At 48.4% G+C, this 23,791-nt stretch overlaps 2 protein-coding genes across 2 annotated transcripts in view; one reads left to right on the top strand and one right to left on the bottom strand.

Moving 5' to 3' along the window:
- The window catches only part of LOC138724321 (broad substrate specificity ATP-binding cassette transporter ABCG2-like), a 434,882-nt gene that overhangs the window by 348,659 nt on the left and 62,432 nt on the right, over positions 1-23,791 (top strand). The window lies entirely within an intron of this gene.
- SCD (stearoyl-CoA desaturase) lies at positions 772-21,444 on the bottom strand. Its single transcript, XM_069864289.1, has 6 exons — positions 21,350-21,444; positions 17,345-17,630; positions 10,544-10,674; positions 6,985-7,190; positions 5,646-5,878; positions 772-4,456 (listed from the first exon to the last, which is right to left on the bottom strand). The coding sequence occupies exons 1-6, from the start codon at positions 21,374-21,376 to the stop codon at positions 4,257-4,259; spliced, it is 1,083 nt and encodes a 360-aa protein (XP_069720390.1). The 5' UTR covers positions 21,377-21,444; the 3' UTR covers positions 772-4,256.

The following is a 23,791-nucleotide window of genomic DNA, read 5'->3' as shown; positions in this document are numbered from 1 at the left end:
ACCCAAAGGGCTTTCCAGCAGCAGAAGCTGCAACTGGCAACCAAAGCATGGGCCGATTTTGCTAAGGAATTAAGCATGCTGGCTGCAAGGAGCTGGCTATGACTGTGAGGGGGTCTGGCTCAGTGATCCCTGAGTGCTGAAGGTGGTAAAGTTGCTGCAAACAAGGCCTGCATGGAACAAGCTGGTACCAAGCAGAGGTGGCTGGGTGGGACAGCGGAGCTATCATCAGTCACAGTGAGATTTGGTCTGGGAATTTCCCCCTTCTGTCACTTCCCTCCAGCTGCAAAAAGGGAGGGGACAGCAGGGACACTAGCTATAGGAGGAGGAAAATTCCCGCTTGCTGAGGTTAATGAACCCGCCTGACGTGGTTGCGGCTGCTGGTATTACGTGTTATGCTGCATGTGTATCCATCAGCCGCAAGGCTCTGGCAAGAGGCCCTGGCTGGAATTAACCTGCAGTAACCCCGTAGCACAGGGTCAGCCTTGGCAGGGTGTGCTGGCGGGGTTGCGCTGGAGTATGAAAGCCATTATAATCCGCTCATTCATGGTGCTTAAATAGCCAGAGATTTTTTTTCCTGGTTCTCCTGGAAGGGAGGAGAGTTTGGAAACTGTAATGCATAGCATTCCCCCACCTGATGGGGGGTCCCGTGGTTTACTGAGCCCAGCCCGACATGTCATCAGTCCAACACGTTTAAAGTAACATTTTTATTATGAACAAATAAAATTTCAGATCAGCACAACCAGATGTCTGTTTCTGTATTAGTAGAAATTATTTCAAAAAGTGTTTTTTTTTCTTTTCCAGTACACAAAACTGAGATACTACTATGCAGAAATCCCTAAGCTGTGAAAAATCATATCCTACTCACATTTCAACAGTGACAGAGCTTAGACAACGTGCAGATTCAACTTTCCAATCCTTTCCTGAACACCCAACACTTGGACATCTGCTCTTCACAACACCAGCAGGGCTGGGAACGATTATGGAAAACAAATCAGTCTGTGCTTCTGCCAGCAGTGGTGTCTGTGTGGTAAGTACACCTCCCATATCTGCGCTGGGCAGTAAGCCTCACCACACCCTGGCAGGTAGGGTGCAACCCCCTTACGGTAGGGAAACTGAGGCACGGAGAGTTTTTAAGTGACTTTGTCTCACATCACACAGTAAGCGAGTGGCTAAGCTGGGAACAAGCCCCAAGAGAACAGCTGCTCCAATAGCCACAAGGTCCCACTGCTGTTTTCTCTGCTTCCACCTCTCACAGACTCATTTAAGCTAAACATACAGACAATGCATCCAGGATACAAACATGCCACCAAAAAAATATATATATTTATAGGTGTTTATGTATATATATATATCTCAAACAAAGTTCTACTTGAAGTGTCGTATCGGTTTCTTAATCTAACAGAAGTTCTAACTCAAATACATTCAAAATCAACTGCACCCACAGTTCAATGTAGGCAATTAAATAATTAAGCAACCCTTTGAATGTTCGTAATTCAGAAAAAAAAAGAAAAAAAAATACAGCAAATAGCTGTCAATACTCTTATGTATATTAAAGAAAGATTTAAGGCACCCAGAGATATTTGCCAATCTACCTTTAAAGTAACTGGGCAAACAGCAGGACTGTTTGGTTACTGCTCCTCAGCTTCCACCCTAATTCCAGATTCTGGACCCAAATCAGCACTTAGAATTTGAAAGGAACCCTTTATGTGAAACCCCGCTTCTCTGCGGAGGCGATGTTAACTATTGCAGCATGTCACTGCACACTTCTCTGCTGCAGGGTAAGTCACACACATTAAGGGCAACAGGAGCAAGGAAATCACTCTCCTTACCTCCTCCCCTCCCTGCACCCCTTTCAAATACTGGCTGGAGCAACTTCATCCTGTCTGGAGGCTTCTGTGAGTTCGGAGTGGTTTAGACTAGAGCAAAGTCAGCCTGCAATTACAGAGTTAACAGTATTTCTCTTTTTTGTGAGGGCATCTGTTTGGTTGGGTTTTTTTTTAAATGGTAGGATACAATTCTAACTACAGCCCCTTTACCCCAGCCAGTCCCCAGGCAAGCAGGAGCCTTGGAGCACTAAGGATGCCATCTCCTGACACCATAAGCTGAAGGGCTCACTTCTCTATTCCTCCTGGTTGTACTTTTTGGCTGGAGACCACATGGCTCCTGATGGTTCAAAGCCTTGAAACGTCCCACTGCTGAGGCTGTGGTGGTGGCAGGGAGGGAAAACGAGCAAAGGATTTAATTTCTGAGTAACATGCATGCTGTTATTAAGGACAGCATCACAAAACTGTCCTGGCTCCTGGCAAGTTTTGCAGCAGCAGAAGAAAGCAAAGCTGCAGAAGCTTGTCTGGCTGCTATTTGACAGAGCTGAGGTGAGGAAGTTGGCATCTGCTCCATCTCCGCCCTCCCTGGCCTGCCTGAATAAGGAAGCCACTGCAAACCCCACACCAACATCACCTTGTACCAGCCACTTCTTGTGCTTTCCTCCAGCTCCATTTGATGCATTTAAGCAACAAAAATGGTACTATTGCTACAACTAATAATAATAATAATAAAAAATTAATAATAATGAGGAGAGATAAGGGGGGAAAAAAGCACATTTGACCCAGTGACAGGGTCAGAGCCATGGTGCCCAGAACCTAACCCACCACTTGAACTCAAGCTGTGGCCTCTGTAATTTGTTGGAAACAATATCCACAAGGACTTTTTTGACCAGCACACCCTCCAGCTGCGTGCCCACATCAGTTCAGGAATATAACTGACCTTTCCCCAGGATCAGCTGCCCTCGCTGCCTGGCTTGTGGGTGAAGAAGCGAGGTGGAGAGGTGGCTTGACAAGGGAGCTGGGAGGCAAGCTTAGGGACAAGGAGGCGATGCTTTTGCCTCCTCATATAACTCCCTCAGTAGTGCCTCCCAGTCCCTCAGAGGAGCAGGGAATTGCAAACCATCCTATCCTGGTGAACCCTGGGTAGGAAAGCCCAGAGGTGGCCCATGCTGGCAGCAGTGTCTTACCATAGAGATCTCAACACCTTCGAGCCCCCTGAGCTACCTGGCCCCATATCGGTGTTTCTCAGGCACTTGTAATCTACTGAATGGAGCCCACATGGAGGGAGAGACCTGCTCCTGTGGACACCCTCACCCTACCCTATGCCATCAGGTGCTCCCTTGCCCTGTCTCTATGTTTAGCACAGGATGCAGACATCAGATCATCAACCAGCCACCCAGCAGGAACCCTGTTCCTGCAGCATGTAAAGAAGCTTAACTCAGTGGTGGAGCTTTGGTTTACAACCTTCTTCCCCTCTCCATTTTGGCAAAGTCCTGTTAGCCAGCAGAAGTTTTGTCAGCAGTGGCAAATAAAACCATCACAGGCTGGTGCTATCCCATAGCAGCCAGTGGCACACCCCTTCGTCTATCCCCTCTTTGATGTGGGCTCTCCAAAGGGGCCATGGAGCCCAGAGCCAGGCTCTGCCTTCAGTCCCTTGTGGCACAGGGCACAGCAGGCAGTGGAGGAGGTAATAAGGCCACTGAGGCTCCCTCTCCAGTGTCTACTGCTGCCACTAGACCTCCCCAGCCTCTTGTGGACCTGGTTGGGGCTCTGAGAGAGTCTGGGGGCTCTCCTTTCCCCTGCCAGAGAGACTGTGTAGTGGGAAGAGGGGAAGAATACTTCAAGAGGCATCTTGGAAAAGAGACAACCCTCTTTCTAATGGCATGGGAAGGGGACGGGGATCCTTTTCCTAGGGAGAACAGTTCAGCCATACCATGTGTGTCAGCAGCCTTTGAGAATGGAGGAGGGACAGAGGAAGGAGTTTTGGCAGGAAGGTGTTGAGAGGGTCGCTGACTTTGGCTCAACTGTTCAGCTGGCAGGTCCAGGATTCCCTTAACTCTATGATACGTAGCTGGCTCCAACGGGCCTCCCCAGGCTGCTTCCTACCAACTCCTCTGCCAGTGAGAGACTGGAACAATCTAAAGCGGCAGATGGGGTAGAAAGAAAGAATGGAAAGAAAAGGACAGGAGGGAGATGGGTGGCCTTGCATTATAAAGGCAGAACGCTAGATCTTAAATATATCACATAAAATACAGCATGGGAGGGGATTTAAAACTCATTATCGTTACCTTATGCAAACTGGTAGCATTATTCAGTAGTTAGTAAACAGAACATTAAACCTTTGTCCAGCGTGTTTGGAGGGTGAGGAAGGTAGGAAGGAAGAAAAAAGGAAGAAGGAGAGGCGTGGATGTGTGTGTGAACCGGAGCAGAAACTCAGCCACTCTTGTGACTGCCATCTCCAGTCCGCATTTTCCGAGCTAAGATGACCTCCTTGGAGACTCTCTTGCGATCGCTGGCCAGCCCCAAGAGACACATAAGGTCAATGAAGGCTGTGGTTAAGTTGAAGCGCCAGCCAAACTCACTGGTGGAGTAGTCATAGGGGAAGGTGTGATGGTAGTTGTGGAAGCCTTCTCCTGCAAAACATGACCAGGGAGACGATGTTGCAGAGCTGTAAGTGATAGCCCCTTTCTTTTGGCTCAAAGCACCACATTCCTGGAAAAGTCTCTGGATTGAGCCCAAGTACTTCTCTCCTCCCAGCCCAATTTCACCTCTCTACAATCCACCCCATCACATCTGGTCATGGCCCAGCATGGCTGGGCAATTACAGTCATAGAGTACCTTCAGTGCTTTGGAGCAAAATAAGCTTGTGGCAAGGAACTGAAGAAGGCTCTTGGCTCACTGACTGCACCAAAACACCAGGAGGATCCTAACTGCTTTTCCTCTGCCACTATAAGAAACCTTCCAGTATTGGTTGAGCTACCAGCTAGACCTGCAGTGAGGCCCCGACAAACCAGGCCAATCAATACTCTTACAACTCTGGCAAAAAAATGCCAAAATCCAAAGCACATTTCCAGATGGGAATAACAAAAGCTTCTACTAATTTATATACCCCAGTCAGCCACCCTTTGGACACTATCAATGCTGGCTCCAGTGCTCACCCCTTCAATGACAGCAGCTGGGCTCCTGTTCCTGTCCCCCGAGTTTCTGCAGTTCAAATACCCCCCTACTAAAAATCCAAGAGCAGATCCTTCAGTGGTGGAAATCTGTGCGGCCCAAGTGACATAAAGTGATGCAAACCAGCTAAGGATTTGGGCTTGGAGAACATATGAACACAAATGCTGATCTTGGGATATACTTTCCTAGGTACACAAAATTTCAGGAAAACACAAGATGATCTGGGTTGTCTCATCCTCAAATACTCCCAAAATCACCATCTGCCCGAAGAACATATCCAAATGTGCATCTGGTGGTTTTCAAGTTGAAAAAGCAAAGACAGATAAGCATAAACTGCAGCACACGTTTTTCAGTTTGGTGAATGGGGCATAGAGACCTTTGAGCAGGGTAAATAAAATATTGCTATTGAGATAAGGAGGTGCTAAGTGTAGCAGAGTCTTTTCCAGTCTGGAGAGAGGCTGATGCGAGCTGATAACCCCACTGCCCTTACGTACTCACTGGTCTGCCTGGGAAACACCTCCAGACGCAAAGGCTGGAAGGGAAGGGGACATCTGGATTCATAGAAATTCCTAGAAGCAGCTGCAACCCCAAGGGCCAGTCCCTGCACTACAGTCTACCTGCAACAAAAAGCATGGATATTGAACGTACCTAGAGCCCCCAGGCTGACCAGGGGGTTCTCCCGTGGATTGATGTGCCGATCATACGGCCGGTTGCCAAACATGTGAGCAGCACTGTTCACTAGCCAAGTGGCATTGAGCCCTACAGCATAGCGCAGGATGGCTGGAATGAAGAAGCTGATGATGATGGATTCATCCCAGAAGTACCAGGGCACTAGAGTGGGCAGTGTGAAGCACAGCAACACCACTGACGGCTTGTAGTATCTGAAAAGGAAGGGACCAGGAGGAAAGTGCTCAGTGGCTGAGGCAGGACAGGAACGGATGGTTCAGTTCTCCCTTTGGAGGATTTATGCTCAGCTATACAGGGAAAATCAAGTGTAGAAATACCTCACCCTTGAGCCTTGTATCATTTGCCCTGGACATGCAAAAGGCATTCCTGGAGACTTATCTCCAGGGTCTCATTGCTGGTTAGGAGACTTGGGACTAAACTCCTGCCCTTCCTATCTCAATCTCATACATGCACAAAGCAATGTTCCCATCACCATGGTCTCTTCTTCAGCTCTAGCCCAGTGCTGCAAATCCTCCTTGCAGACTTGGCCCTGCCTACCAATACACCTCACCAACAAATGCAAGCAAGGGACACCTGTGCCATCAAACAGATGATTGCATGGGGTCTCTCACACTAGAGGGGTGAGAGTAGATGAAGCTTAGCCACTCTGACAATCCACAAAAAAAAATCCCAGGAACAAAAAAGGAGGGAAGTTATAAACTGCTCAGTTTGTCTGGAACTGAACTAGTGGCCTCCGGAATGAGAGTGGTTACTATGAATTCAGTCTTCAATCCCTTGCCTCCTCTAGGGATTAGTCTAGTACAGCCCCAGACAGCTGAAAGATACCCCATCCAAAAGGCACCAGTAGATCAAGACTGTTCTTCCTAGTGACTGCCTCTCTTATGCCCCATTTTCAACTCTTCTTTCACCACAGTTTCCAGAAGACTGGAAACATCTCCATGCTGGTGGGCTCTGGGCTAACCAAAGCAGCAGCCGGGTTGTGGGCAGGCACATGGAGGTGCTTCGTGATGGGAAGCTCAATCTGCCACTGGCAAAATGCTACAGGGTAGGTAGTAAAGAAGGGGGCATGTGAGGGCTGAAGAAAGCACTAGCTCATAAATACTTCTTATAGAAGAGGTACAACTCATTTCTCACAGTTCATCCCACAACAAAGCCTTGAGTAGACCAAAGACACACACTTCTCACATGATGCCCTCAACCCCCTCATGCTCCATCAAAGGCACTTGGGTCCCCAGTGCATTTGCAGAGTTCCTGCTCTATCCCACACAGTTCTGTGCTGAGGCTGACCCCCACTACTCACCTCCGCTGGAACATCACTACTTTGTCAGCCTTCATGTCACTCAGGTCCAGCTTCTGGCCCTTCTCTATGACATCTGGGTGCTTGCGCACCAGCAGCCAGCCGATATGGGAGAAGAAGAAGCCCCGCTTGGCATTGTGAGGGTCTGCATCTGTCTCAGAGAACTTGTGATGGACGCGGTGGTCCCGGACCCACTCGTAGATGTCATTCTGCAAGGCAACAGGAGTGGAGACTTAGGACCAGGGCTGGAGATGTTCCCTTCAAATTAACAAAAGGTCCTAAAGCAATTAGACAGCTAAATCTCATTAAACTGATCTCATATTAATAATTTTTCTTTCTTTAAAGTTTGAGGGGTTTGACTTTTAAAACACAGACTGGTTCTTCTTTGCTCAAACACTTCAATTTTCTTTGAAATCCGCTTCTTTGGTGGGCTGCCAATGCTCTTTTTATGTAATTGGAGGCTTTCGTTCACACATTCTCTAGAGCATCACAGCCTCTGATTGGTCAGTCTGTTCCCCACCCCTGCAATAGCCAGCCCTTATTGGCCAGATGGTGCCTCCTCCCTCACACACTCAGCTCTTGTTGACCACTTGTCCCTGTCCAGCTGGAATTGATCGACTCACCCATTCCCTTTGTCCTGACATTTTCCATGGGTCAACCTGCCTTGCTTTTCCTGGGATTGCTAAATCAGACAGACCTGTTTAACTTGGGGCTGAGGGTTTTTTCAACTTTTTTCCTTGGTAATCAGTCTTATAACAAAGGTCCCTCTTTAGAGACAGAACAAACACACCATTTCAATGACAACTACCAAAAATACCTCCCTCCAGCCCTATAACCATTCAATTTAAACTGCAAAATCAATAGTTTAGAAAATGTCAAAGCTTTCATAATTTGTATTAAGAAATGCTTGTTCTGGCCAATTTTAAGAATAGCTGTAAATAAGCCTGTGCTCATTCCTTTATGCCAAGATTTCAATGCGCTTGAAGCCATGTATTACACCATCCAAGAAAAGATGAAACAGAGATCCAAGCATGCTCATATCGCCTGTATTACACAAGATTCTCCTTCCTCAAAACACTTTGAAGGTAGGGAAGCAGTATAACCATTCCAGTTTCTGGCCCAGAAAGACAAAGTGACTTGTCCACACAGGGACCCTGTAGCAGAGAGGGACTTGGGGAATTGTGTCTCATGTGCTGAAGCCACTCCTGCTTTAACTGACATAAAATTATTTACTTGCAGGCCATGCAATAAAGCAATGATAGACATCATCTAGGACTCATCCCTCACTTGTTTCCAAACACTGATAATGCTGCCTTCCTTCCAGTCAAATCCTTAACACCTCCAAGTATCACCAGCCCTCACTGATATTAGCCAGAGCTTGGCCACAGAGCATTCCTCCAGAAGAGGGTGGCTCAGCAGCCTTCCCTGTCTAGTAAGCAGAGAAATACAACCAGTACTCGTGCTGGGAATGCTTCACCTGTGACCCAAAGCCTCTTTCACATTCCAGACCTTACACAGCATCATGTAACATAAGGAAGCCCAACTTAAAAGGTGACAGGCGGTTTGGGTCTGCACACCTCAGGAGGCTTTCCCTGTCTCCTGGAAATCCTTCTTCTGGAGAGAAAGGTTATAAATTTGGAAAGAGACCATGCACCACAGCTGGAGTGTGATACCACCTCATCCACAACACCCTGTGCACAAAACCAAATCAGAGGTCTCAAAGCTGAAAGCTCAGCCCATCCTCACCCAAACTTCTGCACATTATCTTTCCTACAGATCATATTTTGGGACCACCTCTAACTGAAACCTTGTCTGAAAATCAGGGCTTTCTGAGACCAGCAAGCAAAGCCTAGGAGAACGCTTCCTTCCTCAGGAGTTTCCAGCCACAGGCCCTAACCAGGAGAGCTTCTGCTGTGCTGCAGCTCCTGGTCTTGCAGGCAGAGATGCTGAATAGAGGCAGAATTCACAAATTCTCTCAAATTGCAACCCACAGGTCTTGGAGCTGCCAACAGGCATTTTCTGGAGGACCTAAGATAAGATTATCTGTAGTCTTCTCTGGTCTTAAAATATATTGGTCTTGTCTTACAGGTGCTGCCACTAACAGGAATGAAAGAAATTGAAAATAAATCTTCTCTTGATCTCATTGAAAGTAACTATTAAAAAAAATCCATAGGGAATGGTACTGAATTTTCAGTAAAACTTTGGACTACTTCCTATTGAAATTGAAACATCTGTCTGTCTCTCATCTTTGTCTATTCCTATCCCCTACAGCAACAGCTTAGCAAATTCTTTCCCCTACAGCCCTGTAACCCTGTGAAGGATGGTCTTTGTATGGGACTGGCCTATACACAGCAACCCATCCCATTCCCGTGTGAGTGCTGGACCAGTAGCTGTAATCAGCAGCTTGGTCCTTCCTCTTTCTCATGAAAGACTCTGGTTTAGTACTAAGAGAGAATAGGAAAGTGAATGGTGTGTTAGAAAGTTTTTTAAGGCTGAAAAAAACGATCCCCATTCTGTTCTGATTACATGTCAATAAAGTATTGTCCTCTACAACTACACATGGGAGGAAAGGAAAAAGTCTCTAAAATACCTGGTCCACTTGGGCTTTATCTTTCCCCGATTCCTCAGCTGGACAATTACATAGGAACACAGCACTGATACTCTTCTGTTCACCTTCTTCTAGCGGTAAATGCTGTGCCCTGTCACCCTCCCAAGTATTTCCTACACATGAGCAAGCCTGTATTAAATAAGTCCCTTCAAGTACAGCTGGAGGACAGAGTGCCATCAGAGCTGCCTCACAGCAGCAAACCCAAGAGACCAGCAGGATTTTATTATGCCATGCCAGTCTGGGTTTTCACTCTGGCTCCTTCTAAAAGGCCAACTCTGCTACTTTCTACAGTCCCTAAGGACTTCCCAGTTTATTTGCTTTGTGGACTGTGAAGTGCCCTCATAAGTGGTTAGGCAATATTCTGAGGTGCTGAACCCTCATCTCCTTGAAACGTCATTGACCTGGGATGACTCTCTGGAAGCCAGACTTATAACAGGGTTATTCATGAATATCACTCTTCAGAAGCAGGGAAGCATCACCCTAACTCCATAATCTCAACAAGTTCTTGGTCTTTCTGCAGCAACAAATTCCACAGCCTGGCTTCTTGGGCTGTGCAGATGTCTCTCCTTTATCAGCCATGCAGCAAGAGAAGGGTGAGGCAACCAGAACATCAGGAGAGCACTTAGCAGTTCCACACCTTTTTCACAGGACCCGAAGCAAGCAAGAAGGAGACCACACCTTGAGGGAAGGGTACATTCCTGCTTTGGAGAACTTTCCTGCTGTTGGCCAACAGCCCTCTCCCCACCCAGTTCACCTCAGAGGCACCCCTTGATGGGACAAAGTGAAGACAATGAGGCAGACTCCAGCAGAGCAATGTTAGATGGCAAGGGTAGGTTGTTTCCTAGCAAGAGGTAGTAGGAGACTATCTCTATCAGCTTGCGCCCCGTTCCTGAGACAGGGATTCAGGGGAACAATTAATTCTGAGCAACACTGGCACATTGAAGAAGTGATTACCTGGAAGGCCATAGAGTTTCCAATAGTCAAGAAGATTCGTAGGGGCAGCGTGGCTTTGTAAGACCGATGGCTCCAGAGGCGGTGAGATCCAGCTGTTATGCCCAGAGCACTCAACATGAAACACAGAACAGCTGGAGAGGAAAAGAAAGTGTTTGAGAAGTTAGAGGAAGTCAGCCTTTAGCAAAGTTCCAGCATCTGGTCCTAGAACTAAAATGGAGAAAAGACCCCAAGAGGGTCATAGTAGCATTACATTAGGAAGCTGGCAATAAGAAAAAGGGTTCTGAGAATTAGTTCTTTCACTAGGCAGGAAGGGTCAAGAAGTTTGGGGGAATGACAGAGGGTATTCAACAGTTGGTTTGCTCTGCAATCTTAGACACAGAGAGGGAAGGGTGCACATCTGTGCATAGGTCACCTGATCCACCTTCAGCCCCCTTCCTGAGGGAAGGAACACATTCACAGAACCCAGAAGAAGCTCTCTCCTTGGTATAAAATAGTAGATTTCAACCAATTGGATCAATCATGAAAACAGCTCCTTATTTTTACATGTTAAACCCATGGACAGGAATTGCTGGTATGCTTGACAACATCACTCAGTCCAGCCAAACGGCTCCAATCAAGCTTGTCTTGGACCCACAAGATAGATAACTCTGCCAGAAACTTGTCTGTAATCAGAGATGTGAGACATGTACAAGGTACTGTCACCCTGTTCTTTCATTCAAAATAATACAGGCTTTATTTCCTACCATTTCCTACTCCCTCTTCCTTCTGTCACCTCCTTTTTGTTTTTCTACATTCCAAACCTAATCTCTTATCTGCTAAAAGCCAGTCTTGGCTGCTTTAACATCCTCTCCTGGCCCCTTAAACTTGCATGAACCCTCCTCACTCCCATCCCGCTGTATAACAGTGACCCTCCCTGTCTGCTCATTTGACCATGACTTCCCATCTTCATCTTCTCCCTCGGCTTCCTCGCCTGTCACCAAATGCAGTGCAGGCCTCAGACTGGCACATCTTCGCCTTGTGTCTCCCAGAACCTCTGTGGTCTCTTGGAGGAGTCAAACAGTCACTGGTCATAGCTGATTTACAGGGCATGAAGAGGGATGAAAATGCATGCAAACGCAGCAGGATCCAGCCTTTGCAAGAGACAATAGAGCTGAGCAAAGCACAAAGCTGGCCAAGCCTGGAAGGGGAAAAGGGAGGGATACTGGAGAGGCTGTTCAGTTCAGGTCTCCCTTTGGCCTCACTGACACCCTGAAGGTGTCAACCAGCCCCATGATGCTCATTTGAAATTTATGAAGCAGCTCATGATCAGTTCCCCATTGGTTTTAGATTTTAAGACTAATTTTAATTCATACACTATCCTCACAGAACGATACAGAAGAGCAAACCTTGAAAAAACACCTAACGTATTACTGTAATTCGCAGGACCTCTGTGGCCTGAGACACTGTGTTAACAATGAAATCCACTCGTGGATGTTTTAGACACTTCCTACCAGCAGCAGAAGTGACTCACCACCATTCTCCCTTCAATAGAAGTAGTTATACCCTGTAATCTGCATGTCATAAAACCCCTAGGCCACTTCATACCTACAGTGCACACTTCAGTAGCTGAGGTAGATTTCCAAGGGTGACAAGCAGTACATGGTAGAGCTGAAAGCTCCTGGATGGGAAGTCTGTGGAAAACATGTTGGATCAGGGATGTCAGGGCAACTTGCTGGGGGAACAGCCCAGCTCTCCACTGTGGGGCTGGCAGGCATGAGTTAATGGTGCACTGGGGACAGAAAAGAACCATGCAACCTTTCATGATCTTCAGTGTCGGCTAGAAGCTAAATGCCAGGTTAGGTGAGTACAGGCCCTGAGTTCAGGCTTCCCTCTCTAGTGAATCCTCACATGCTGACTGGGAGTTTTTTTGGTAAAAAGAGGCCTTCAAGAAGACTCTGGCTGAGGACTGTGGTATTTAAGCTTTACAAAAAAAGGAAGCTCATCTGTATCTCTTCTACACAAGCAATTCTCAGAATGTGCCTGTGGATATCCCCCTCAGGAAAAGATGACACAAGCAATGAAAACTTATCAGCAAGAACAAGGAATCACGAAAGAGACATGGTGGGGACATTGACAGATCCAGAAAACAGACAACCCAGTATTCATTTTTGGTAGCCTTGACTGAAAGCTTTTGTCAAAAATTTTGAAGCGTACCCACTGCTTTTGGGTGTCCTTGCATAGAACAGTCACGGCCCTCATCCAAAGCCCATGAACCTCAGCAGCTCATGTTAACTTCTCTTGGAGATACATCTCAGGTGACTACAATGGAAACCACTCTTTAACTATAATCCTGTGCCGCCTTGCCTCTTGCCCATATACAGCAGTTGTAGTTTATCTAAGGAACAGACAATATCTGTGGGGGAAGGGCTGATTCTCAGTCTATGCATGTATGGCACCCAGACTCACAGAAACCCAAACCCTACTTGGAGGCTACTAGCTCCATCAGACATACATAAGAGTTGTAATGACAGTGACAGGATATGCACAATAAGATTGAAATCCTGGTGGAAAACTGTAAAATCCAGAGTCCCTAATGATTCAGAGGGTTCATCCCCACAAAGAGGTACAATGATGATCATTGCATAGCCAAGGAATGAGCATCTCACAGGCAAGGAAGAAGTTAAGGTCCTCCAAGATCATCCACTCAGAATGAAATTGGAAAGAGAACAGAGAAGGCAAAATAAAGTAGCATAGATTTTCAAAGCTGCCTTGTGAAGCGGCCCCAAACTGAAGGATGTAGGAACTCCTATCAGCTGAGGTTTCACATCATCTTCCACACCATGATTGGGAGTACCCAAGATCCAAAAGACTGTCAGCTCACAGGTGATGTTCCCAACAACCTATTCATCTGGAATACAAAAATTTACAACCACTGGCAGTAATATGCACTCGGTGCTCCCAAGATGAAACCCAAAACTTTCCATATTCCGTCATGTCTATATGAGTCACTAGCCTTTACCTCTTCAGGGCCCAGATTCAGACCTCAAATTATTATGTCAAGCCAGGAATGTGCTAAAGGCATTGTCACCTGCAGGTAACAGCAAGGATGTTTACACGACAAGATGCCCCTGCTCCCTGCTCCAGCAGGTGTCCTTGGGCTTCTGCTCAGTGGAAAGGAAAACTGCAGCTTTATACTGTTTCCTCCTCACCTCCCAGCCCCTGCTAGCCAGGTATGTCTCTCTGGAGAAGGATAGCAAGGAAACGTGTGCACACTCCATAAGGGGAACAGTGTTTGCAAGGAACAATAGGAGCTACTGTTGCTAAAATTTAACTTTTGTAGTCGGCAAAATCAGAACTTACCCTCCGTGCTTGGAGGAAAAGCATGCCATCTGCTAGTTAAGCCTGGAGAGGACACTAAGTGGGGAGGTGTTGAAAGCAGCAGTCTTGATTGGAAAGTAACAAAAGACTTCTGTAAACATTCTGCTGGACACGTCCCTGGGGGTAGTACTGGCTGAGATTTCCAGTCTGACATAGTTGCCTAAATTATCCAGCAAGATTCTCCTTGGTCCAAAGCGGCAGCAACAAAAATAGGTATCAGCCCATGTTGCTGCCCCTACTGGCACTACAGGGAGCTGGAGTACACACAAGACCACGTCACTGGTTTAAGGACATTGCTGGCCAGGCCAACATGGGTTAACACAAATATTGTTGGTCTTCTGCACCTGAAGGCCAGTAAGACAACCTGCAAATCATGTTTCCAGGGCGGATCAGAGCAGCAAGAGAAGAAACTGTCAATCATCTTTGCATCCTGCCCTTCCAGCCTCAATCTCTATATCATTTGGCAAATGACATGAAATCTGCCTGTGATCTCAGAAAAGACTGTGCAAGACTTTGTCAAGTACAGTGGAAAAGACTAAATAAAAGGGGAGCTGGTTAGAAAGCCACAGTGCTGGAAGGGCTCGGAGAGCTCATGTTATGGTGAGCTCTCATCTGACCAACAACCCATCTCATTCTGGGAAGCTCTGTACCAGAAAGAGACTAGGGGATACAATGCACACAGCAACGCAGAACAGCAAACAATGATGAGTGCAGGGCTGGAGAGCTCAAGAGACAAAGAAGAATTAACACACAGAGAAATGAAAACAAAAGAGGACATAGTCACCAATATAACTGGTTTCAGAGCGACAGGAATATCAAGGAGATGGTGGCCTGGACGAAGAGGGTATTAGCAGGGGATTGCTCCTTATTACGAAATACAGAAGGTAGATCAGCTACCAGGCACCACAGCTGACTGTAGCATCACAGCAGAGAACATCTAGGGCCATGTTAATTTTATATTCCATGTACACAGCCTAGAGAAGGAATGATCTGAAAAACAAAGAAATAAGCAAAAACGCCCACACTCCAGAACTACCACTGAGAGAGCTGCTCTGCCATAAGCCTATGGTGTATTGCTGAGAGCAACATGAGTTCCTGCTGCTCTGTCCTGGTGTATAAAATGGGAACCATAGTCTTCTTGTTAGCAGAGGCTGCTGTGAAAATAACAGCAAGTCACCAACACGATAGCCACAGATGCCTTGTATGTGCTAAAGAAAGGTATGAGCTTAGAAACAGACAATGCAAGAAGGAGCAAGAGCCTTGCTGAGAAGCCAGACCTGTGGAGGATCACAGTACCCCAGCTCGGATAGCACTGGAGAAGAAAGAACTATAAGGGGAAGCTCTGCCTTGCCTGCAGGGTGCAGGGAAAGGTGGTCCTTTCCCAGAACAAATGCCAGGGATGCAAGACAGGGAGCTCTGTGGAACTACTCCAGCTTTGGTAAGGCAGGATAGATCTTCAGCCAGTTCAAAACAGTGCAGTTCCCCTAAACTGTGTTCTTCTCCCATTCCCAGAGCATGCCACTCCAGAAGACACCAAGGAATCTTGCAGTGCCTCACAGTGGCAGGAGAGCAACTGGCACATCAGATCAGAGTTGACTGAGGGAGGGGAGCAGGAGAGACTGGCATCAGGTAAAAACCAAAGCAAATTCCCATGAAATGTCAAGGATTCCATACAGACACCCTGAACAGGTACGTGGTAGCAAAAGCACTGCCTCATAGACAGACATTTTGGGGTAAGATGGGGCTTAGCAGAACGCAAAGCAGCATTAACCTTTTGGATCAAGATGCTTGAGCCCACTTAAGTATCACAGAGGAACTCAAGGGAGAAGGGTTCAACGAATTTAGAAACTACAGTTCAACTCAGCAGCTTGAAATGAAACCACTAAGCCCAAGTCACCATCTCCCTCCTCCGTGCCCCAATGTGCTGAGGATATTTGGCTTGGAGGACCCAAGCTGTCAACTCAGTTAAAGAGCAAAGCCAGCAGCTCCTGCCCAGCTTCCAGCAGAGAGCTCAGGGATGTGACACGCAGAGCAGGACTGAAAGCCCTGAAACTCTCCTCCGAGGCCATGCTGAGGCTGCATGTTCTGCCCAGCCTTGCCACCCCAGCAAAAAACACAGCTTGCCAGGTTTTCACAAGAGAAAAGCCCAGTACAGTCATTCTTAACAGTCCCCCAACAGGCCATGCTGTCTGCACAGGGAACCAAACACATCATTGCCTCTGCTTTTGCAGATACCGTAGCCAGCTTCTGACCAAGCCCTGTGGCCTCCAGTGATGCTCATCCCCCAGGCCACTGAGCTGGTCCAGGAAGGAAAGAGTCAGTCTGGCCATCCACGGAGCCATGTCTTTCCCAGCCCAGCTCACATCAGGACAGAATTCAAGAACGTGACAGTACAGGTGAATCTCTCCAGGGCCTGTCCACAGCTGGGCTGGCCAGGACCCTGCTCCCAGGCAAGCACTTGCAGGAGCACTGCTGAAACCAAAAGCCATGCCAGCAAGTCTCAAATTAGACTGTCAGTTTTTGTTTTAGGATGCTCTGTTTCACCAGAAGGCAGGGGCTGGATTCAATCTCTTGACCTCCCTACTGGGAGCCATTTGGCTTCTTCATTCCTCCAGGGGTCCACATAAAGGCTTGTGGAAAGCGAGGCTTCCCTGCAGCTTGGGCCCTGGGCCCAGCTGCCTTTCAAGCAGTCAAAGCAGAAGTTTTGATTCCTATCCAGGGCAAGGTCTCTGAGAAAGGGGAGCTTCGCCTAGCTACCTTCTGCTGGGTTGTGATTTCCACTGGAATTTGGTGCCTGGAGAGATGCTTATTTATTTTTTGAAAGTTGTCAGGCTTAGTTCCAGGATGATGGGGGCTAATCTGTCCTTTTGTAAGACTGATAAAAGACCTGAGACTTAACTCTTGACTTTTATCTTCAACACAACTATATTTTGTCTCTTTTCCCTCACACACATGTGGAAGCTCTGCAGGATTTATCCTCCCTTGTTAAGGACAGGAATGGTTCTTGTCTTTGAACAGCAGCCTCAAGCCAAATAATGCCCCATACCTTGCCTTCCCAGCCAACCTTTAAAGTGCTCCTGCTAGCATCCTTCTTTCTAACTTTCTGGGACTGTCACAGTACTCCATGAAACATTTTCTGTCTTTCACCCCAGAACTGGCTGCATGTTCAGTTGTGGGTTACTTCCAAGCCTAACACTCATGAATCAAGTCTGCTCTTTAAGCAGCCAAGCAGTCCCCTGCTAAATCCTTCTCTCAAGCATGACCTTACAAAGGACACTAGCAAGCCCTCCCACAGCTTGCTACAAAATTGGCTGGGTAGCTTCTTCTAACAGAAGATCTCTACTTCTTTCTCCTCCCCAAGTGGACCTGGAGTTAAAAAAAACCCACCTCCCAACAGATTTGAGGTTTGCAAATGCTAATAAATAAATGGAGGAATGTACTTACCCCATGCCACGGTCTGGATCTTTGCAGAAGGTATCATCATCAACCCGAATATGGCGCCTATATGCAACAGGCTCATGAGGATGATATTCCTCCAGACGTATCGCACAGGGGGCCTGGGGCCCTCTTTCTCCCGGTAGGTCTCATCAAAGATATCATCTACCATGCCCCGGTCTCCTGCCAAGTCCTCATGATTGATGAAGTCCTTCTCCATGATGGCATCCCCATTCCTGGTCACCCGCGAGGTGACGGTGCCGACAGTAGTGGTGCTGGAAGTGGAGGAGAACTCCTTGGAGAGGCAGCAATGGACATTTTCAAGAAAGGAAAAAGGAAAAACAAAACAAGAAGTTGGTGGTTACCAATGCAGGGAATAGAAACATGAACAGCTAGGCTGGCAGTACCAAGACTCACAGCCTGCAGTTGTCCTGCCAGACTCCATTCTTTCAGCTGAGCCCTTGGCACCAAGACGAGCCTGCTCTGGCCCCATGGAGTCATGGCCTGAGAGGGAGGGGGCCTAATCTTTCTGGGGAAAGGAGGTGAATGGTAGACAGGGTACAGAAAGTAAACAAAAAGACTTGAAAGCCAGACTTGTTTCCTCCAGTGAGATTTTGGTGAGATTTTGTGTGAGATCTTTGGTGAGATTTTTGGTGAGGCTGTAAGGATTTAAATTTTCCTTAAGTTTCATTAGTAGGTGCTTTTAGGAGGGCTTGTGCAGAAGCAGACAGTAGAGGAAATCCTGAGAACAAACAAAGAAATGGGAGAGAAATATGGTCTGAAACACATTTTTATGATGAATACTTGGGCTGTTCCTGATACCCTACCTCTTTGTGTCACCCCACCAGAGATCATTGGGGGAATACCAGGAATATCCACAGGAGGATTCCTCCAGGGAATTCCTTCTTATTTCCCCCTGCTTCACCTTCCAGGCTGGGTCATGAGAAGACCGACATGCTTAGAGATCAGTGGACAGAAGCAGTCAAGCAGTGTGCCTCCAGTTAGACATCCATGGCTGCTGCTAAGCCTCTTATCCCTCTCCACCCACAGGCAAACTGAGGTATGGGAAACCAATCTTCTCAGCCAAGGCCACCAGCAGGCAAAGAGGAAGTTTTAAGCAGCAAGTTGGCTCAGCGTGGCTCCAGGCTCCCAGCTCCCTCCTGTAACTGTGTCACAACATTCCCTCTGCACACACTTGTTTGCCCTGGCTGAGTGACAGCCTCCCCGATCAGGCATGCATGACGAAAGGAGCAGGCAGGGCTGACCCTAATGAGACAGGTCACTGAACCCTGAATCACCAATTTCCATCTCCATCATGACAGCCGTGTGCTTGCTGGTGCTCGCAGTCCTTTGTCAGGCCAAAGCCCAACTGCCTGATGGGGCCTGACCCCAGGAGTGCCAAGCACATGGGATGCGAGCATTGGGAGGGCATGGTGCTTCCATCCCCTCACTTCCTGAGAACCCGCCTGAAGGACACTGCCCTCTGCCTCCCACACTGCTGCTTCCACAGGGGGGGGAGGTCAGACCTCAGGAAGACGAGAGCCAGGACTGCTGGAGGGACCATGGCCTAGGAGGAAAAGCTCCTTTCCCGATAGAAATCTCTCCTGAATTAAGAACAGATTCCCATCCAGATGCCCCCTCCCTGGAAGTGTCCAAGGCCACGTAGGATGCAGCCTTGAGCAGCCTGATCTAGTGGGAGGTGTCCCTGCCCATCGCAGCGGGGTTGGAACTGTATGATCTTTAAGGGCCCTTCCAACCCAAACTATTCTATGATTCAATGCCTGGGACTGGTAAAAGACCACCATCCTGCCATAGTCTAGCTCCCTGAAGGAGGCATAAAACCAGGCCAGGCTGCAGGCTGCCTACGTGGCCATCCCAACTCCTCCCTTTCCCAAGGGCAGAAACTAAAGGGTTATAGCCATACCTTCCTATGGGGAGGAGCTGGCAAAGCTGAAAGATTTGAGAAGTAAAACGATCTCTACAGAGGGAGCCCTCTGAGTTTTTCCTTCTGGAATCAAAGGTTTGAAGGAAAAAACCCGGGCACGAAATATCCTGCTGCTTTCTCTGAACCCAGACAGCTGCTGAGCTTGGGACCACCTTCTCTGCGTCCTGCTTATAGGCCGTGTCTGCCTGCTCTCCCAATTAATGTTTTGAGGACTGGATACTCTGAGCTGCTGGACAATTTATGGGCAATCCTCCTACAAAAAGAGCCATCAGAAATGGCTTCTAATCTAGAGATTAGGCAAGGAAAGTTTCCCCCCATTCCAAAGCGTCAGAGACTCTCATCTGGCATTTTGGCATGAATACACAATTTTCTTCCTTGGCTGGAAGACAATCTACCAAAAAGACCTAAGACTTGTCTTTGCAGGAAAAATTCCAACAGACATCTAGTGGTATAATTAGACAGGCAACCCTGCCCATACGGACATGCCACTTCCAGAGTAAGAATGTGGGGTTGGAGTTGCATTTTTCTCCTCTGTGATAGCTTAGGTCACTGTCGAAGTTACACAGGGGCAGAGGAGGAGGAGGGAGAGCAAAAAGGAGAGAAAAAAACAAACAAACCACCCCTCTCCTTCTAGAGTTATAGTAGCTACATAAGGGATTTTACCAGCATACCTATGCTGCTTGAATTACACTGATACAACCAAACTGGTCATTTCTCACATGCAAACTAATCTGAAATCAAAAGGGCTGTAAAGCAGCTGTGAAGCACAGCTCCACCATTACAGACTTGGCAAGGGGAGCATGGCGGGAAGGCAGCTATTTAGCTGAGGACACGAGGAGGAAAGAAAGAGGATTTTTACCCCCTTATGGCGATAGCAGCTCCTACTGAGAAAAATGGGATATGGATTGATCTGGGGTCTAAAGCTGAGAGGGGGAAGGAGGCCAGCTACATATTCTTCATGAGCTCTCCCTCATTTCTGAATGATTTCACTGCTCTCATCTGCATAACAGATGTGTTCCCCTATCTACACATCCCCCTCCATACCCTACCGGCCCTGAACTTGCCATAGGTGATCCTGGCACGCAGCCAGCTTATACAACCAACTGCAGCTCCAAGGCTCCAGTGCTGGGTTCAGCCTAAGAGCCCCAGGGCACTCAGTCCAGTCTAGCTGAATATGCCCAACGTGACCCAGGGACAGGATTCTTTCCAGATACACACTTTCCTCCAGAATATGCTCTGAAACACACAGCGAGACCACGAAACGTGGTCAGAGCACACTGCCCTTGGCATCCATTCTGAGTGGGGAGAGGAATAAATTCAGGTCATAGCTCTTGCACAAAAGGACTAGGGGAGACTCCGCACGCTGACAACAGGCAAGAGAGCGGGGCTGTGATTTACCTCCACTCCTCAGCATAGACAGAAGGGGGAAGGATGAAAAGGCAAGGGCAGGAACATCAGAATCAAGGTCCTGCCTCTCCTGGGGCAAAGGGGGGCTGCTAGAAGGGGCAAAATTAAAAATCCCAAAAGATCTCTAAAGATCCTACACCTCTAGCTATCCTCCTGGTGCCAGGTTGTTATTCAGATCTTCTTATGCCAAAAAGGGGCAGTCTCCCCATTGTACGTTAGCTTGGCTGAGGCGATGCAGACAGTCATTCATTTCATCTGAGCAGCTGGCCGCTTTCACCTTGCGTCTGTCCTAGAGACACTCCCTACTGCAACATTCGATCAAAAACGCTGCACGAGAAACCCCTTTCTTATTGAAGAAAAAAAAATAAAAGAAAAAGAAAAAAAAGCCGGAGCGTTACCAAACCCAGCACGTTACCAAACCCACCACGAGCTCGTGGCACAAAGGACCTTCCCGAGCAGCCCTCCGCGGGGCGCTTACACAGAGGTTTTTAAGATAACCCCGTACTTCATGCTCGGCCTCGGCTCCGGGCGGCCGGAGACCGTTGGGGGCACCCCCGCCGCGCTCCCCGCCGCCCCGCGGGGCTCGGGCGATGCCCCCGGGCTGCGCACCTGCCGGGGCCGCGCGGATGCGGGACGGGGGGAGGACAAAGCGCCCCGCTCACCTCCTCCTGCAGCAAGTGCGCAGGCATCGGGGCAGACCTGGCCCTGCTCCTCGGCGGCGGAACGCGGATCGGCGGCGGCGGCGGGAGGAGGAGGCTGGTTCTCGGTAGCCCCTTCTCCGGCGAGCGCAGTGCGCGGGGAGGCGGCGGCGGCGGCGGTTTTTAAGCGGGGCGCGGTGCCCCCTGCCCGCGGCGGGGATGCGCGGGGTCAGCGGGCGGCGGGGCCCGGCTCTCGGCGTGCCCGGGAGGGGAGCGGAGGCGGGGCGGGGGGCGGGAGGGAGGATGCTGAGGAAGAGGAGGATGACGGCGGACGGGCTCTCTCATGGTGCGCGGCTGCTTTTTTTTTTTTCCTTTCTCTCTTTTTTTTTTTTTTTTTTTCCTCGAGAGGCCATTGGCTGCGGGAAATTTGGTGCCACCGCGGGCTGCCCTCGCCATTGGCTGCCCGCAATCTGCTGTTCGCTCCCCGCGGCGCGCACCCTGCGCTCGGCTCCGCGCGCCCCCGCGCCGCCCCGGGGAGGCGAGAGGCGCCGGGGGGCCGCGACCCCCCCCGGCTGGAGAAAGGGGCCCCGGGTGGAACATCCGCGCCGTAGGGGAGCGTTACTTGTGGGACTTGTGGGTGTGTGAAGAATCGTAGAGTGGTTTGGGTTGGAAGGGACCGTAAAGCCCATCCAGTTCCGACCCCCTGCCAAGGCAGCGACATCTCCCACTGGATCAGGGTGCTCAAAGCCTCATCCAACCTGGCCTTGAAAACCTCCAGGGATGGGGCATTCACGTCTTCTCTGGGCAATATGTGTATGTATGTACATATATATATGTCTAGAGCGACATATATATATATGTGTGTGTCTAGTTTTAGAGGGATGAAGCTGGTGAAGGGGCTGGAGAAGAGGCCTTATGAGGAACGACTGAGAGAGCTGGGGTTGTTTAGCCTGGAGAAGAGGAGGCTGAGGGGAGACCTCATTGCTCTCTACAACTACCTGAAAGGAGGTTGTAGAGAGGAGGGTGATGGCCTCTTCTCCCAAGTAGCAGGGGACAGGACAAGAGGGAGTGGCCTCAAGCTCTGCCAGGGGAGGTTCAGGCTGGACATCAGGAAAATTTTTTCGCAGGTCATTGGGCACTGGGAGGCTGCCCAGGGAGGTGTTTGCGTCACCTTCCCTGGAGGTGTTTAAGGGACTGGTGTATGAAGTGCTGAGGGGCATGGTTTAGTGATTGATGGGAATGGTTGGACTCGATGATCCAGTGGGTCCTTTCCAACCTAGTGATTCTATGATTCTATGATATCTATATACCTGTGTATATACATCTACACGTATATATATATTACAGTTGGACTTGATGTCAAAGGTCTTTTCCAACCAAATGATGCTATGATTGTGTGATATATAAGTCGTACATCTCTGCAAAGAAGATGCGCCCAGATAAGCATGTGTGTATGGGTGTCTATCTTGATAGGAAAAACACTCTGCAAAATGTTGGCTGTAGCATTTAAAAATTAATCACGTCCATTTTCCACCAGAAAACAGTCCCTTTTCGTGGAGGGTGGTAGGAAGAAGAAGCAACTCAGTTTGCTATCAACTGTTTTCTATAACAGCCTTCTCATCGGTCAGTAATGCCAGCAACAGGAAAATCCAAGCTCTATCTGAGGGAGACCTTTGCCGTTAAAAGTGAAAAAATAAGAGGGCCCTTACAAATAAAACCTTGTGATGGCAAAGGCTGCAGAGCCTGCAGAGCCTAGAAGCAGCTCTCCTAACCCCACTATGTGGTCACCATGCCAAGCACTCTCAGCTCCTTAGCAGCAAGGCTTGGAGTGCCCTAGTGCCATCATCCCAACCAGGACCCATTGCAGCTCCTCCCCCAACTCACCATGTGTCCATGTTAAATCTCTGCCCTCCTGCTGACACATGAGGGGAAAAAGAATGTCAAAAAACATTTTGAAGTGAGCCTATATCCCTGCACACATATCCTGTCCAGGCAGCTATCCTGAAGCAATGGAGCTGACCACACAAGGTGCAGACAGAGAACCAAGATCTTGCGGAGTCCATCCGTTGGCTGATCCCACTCAGACATGATTCAGCGGCAGCTATCAAAAGTGAGCTGCATTGTTATCACTGGGAGGGAAAAGTGACAATGAAAAATAACAGTAGTCCAGTTGTTCTCTGGATTCAGAGTTGTCCAGCAAAGGCAGAAAATATGTCTCACCTGTTTCATTTCACTGTGATGGATGAAGAGGTCTGAGAGGAGCCCATGTTGTCATTTTACATTAGGTACTTTAGTCTTGCCTACTTTCTGAGACGTGGTATTAAAACAGAGAGATCATGTCAGAAGATATTCCTAAATGGTGAAAGCTGACATGAGTCAGAGAGGGACTTTTAACTGTCCCTGTTAAGACTCTTTGTTAAATGCTTGGCTAACAACACTGAGGGTTACTGAACACTGGGAGAAATT

Source organism: Phaenicophaeus curvirostris, chromosome 9 (assembly GCF_032191515.1).
Source record: "Phaenicophaeus curvirostris isolate KB17595 chromosome 9, BPBGC_Pcur_1.0, whole genome shotgun sequence".
In the NCBI taxonomy this organism is placed as follows: Eukaryota; Metazoa; Chordata; class Aves; order Cuculiformes; family Cuculidae; genus Phaenicophaeus; species Phaenicophaeus curvirostris.
The sequence above is the reverse complement of the archived record's forward strand: the minus strand, read 5'-3'. Positions and strand labels throughout refer to the sequence as shown.

Coding starts and splice junctions, on each gene's coding strand:
- SCD (XM_069864289.1), bottom strand. CDS start 21,376: ATGCCTGCGCACTTGCTGCAGGAGGAG. Junction 10,675..17,344: donor GATCCAGACCGTGGCATGGG/GTAAGTACATTC, acceptor TTTCCTCTCCAG/CTGTTCTGTGTTTCATGTTG. Junction 7,191..10,543: donor GAAACTCTATGGCCTTCCAG/GTAATCACTTCT, acceptor GTTGCCTTGCAG/AATGACATCTACGAGTGGGT.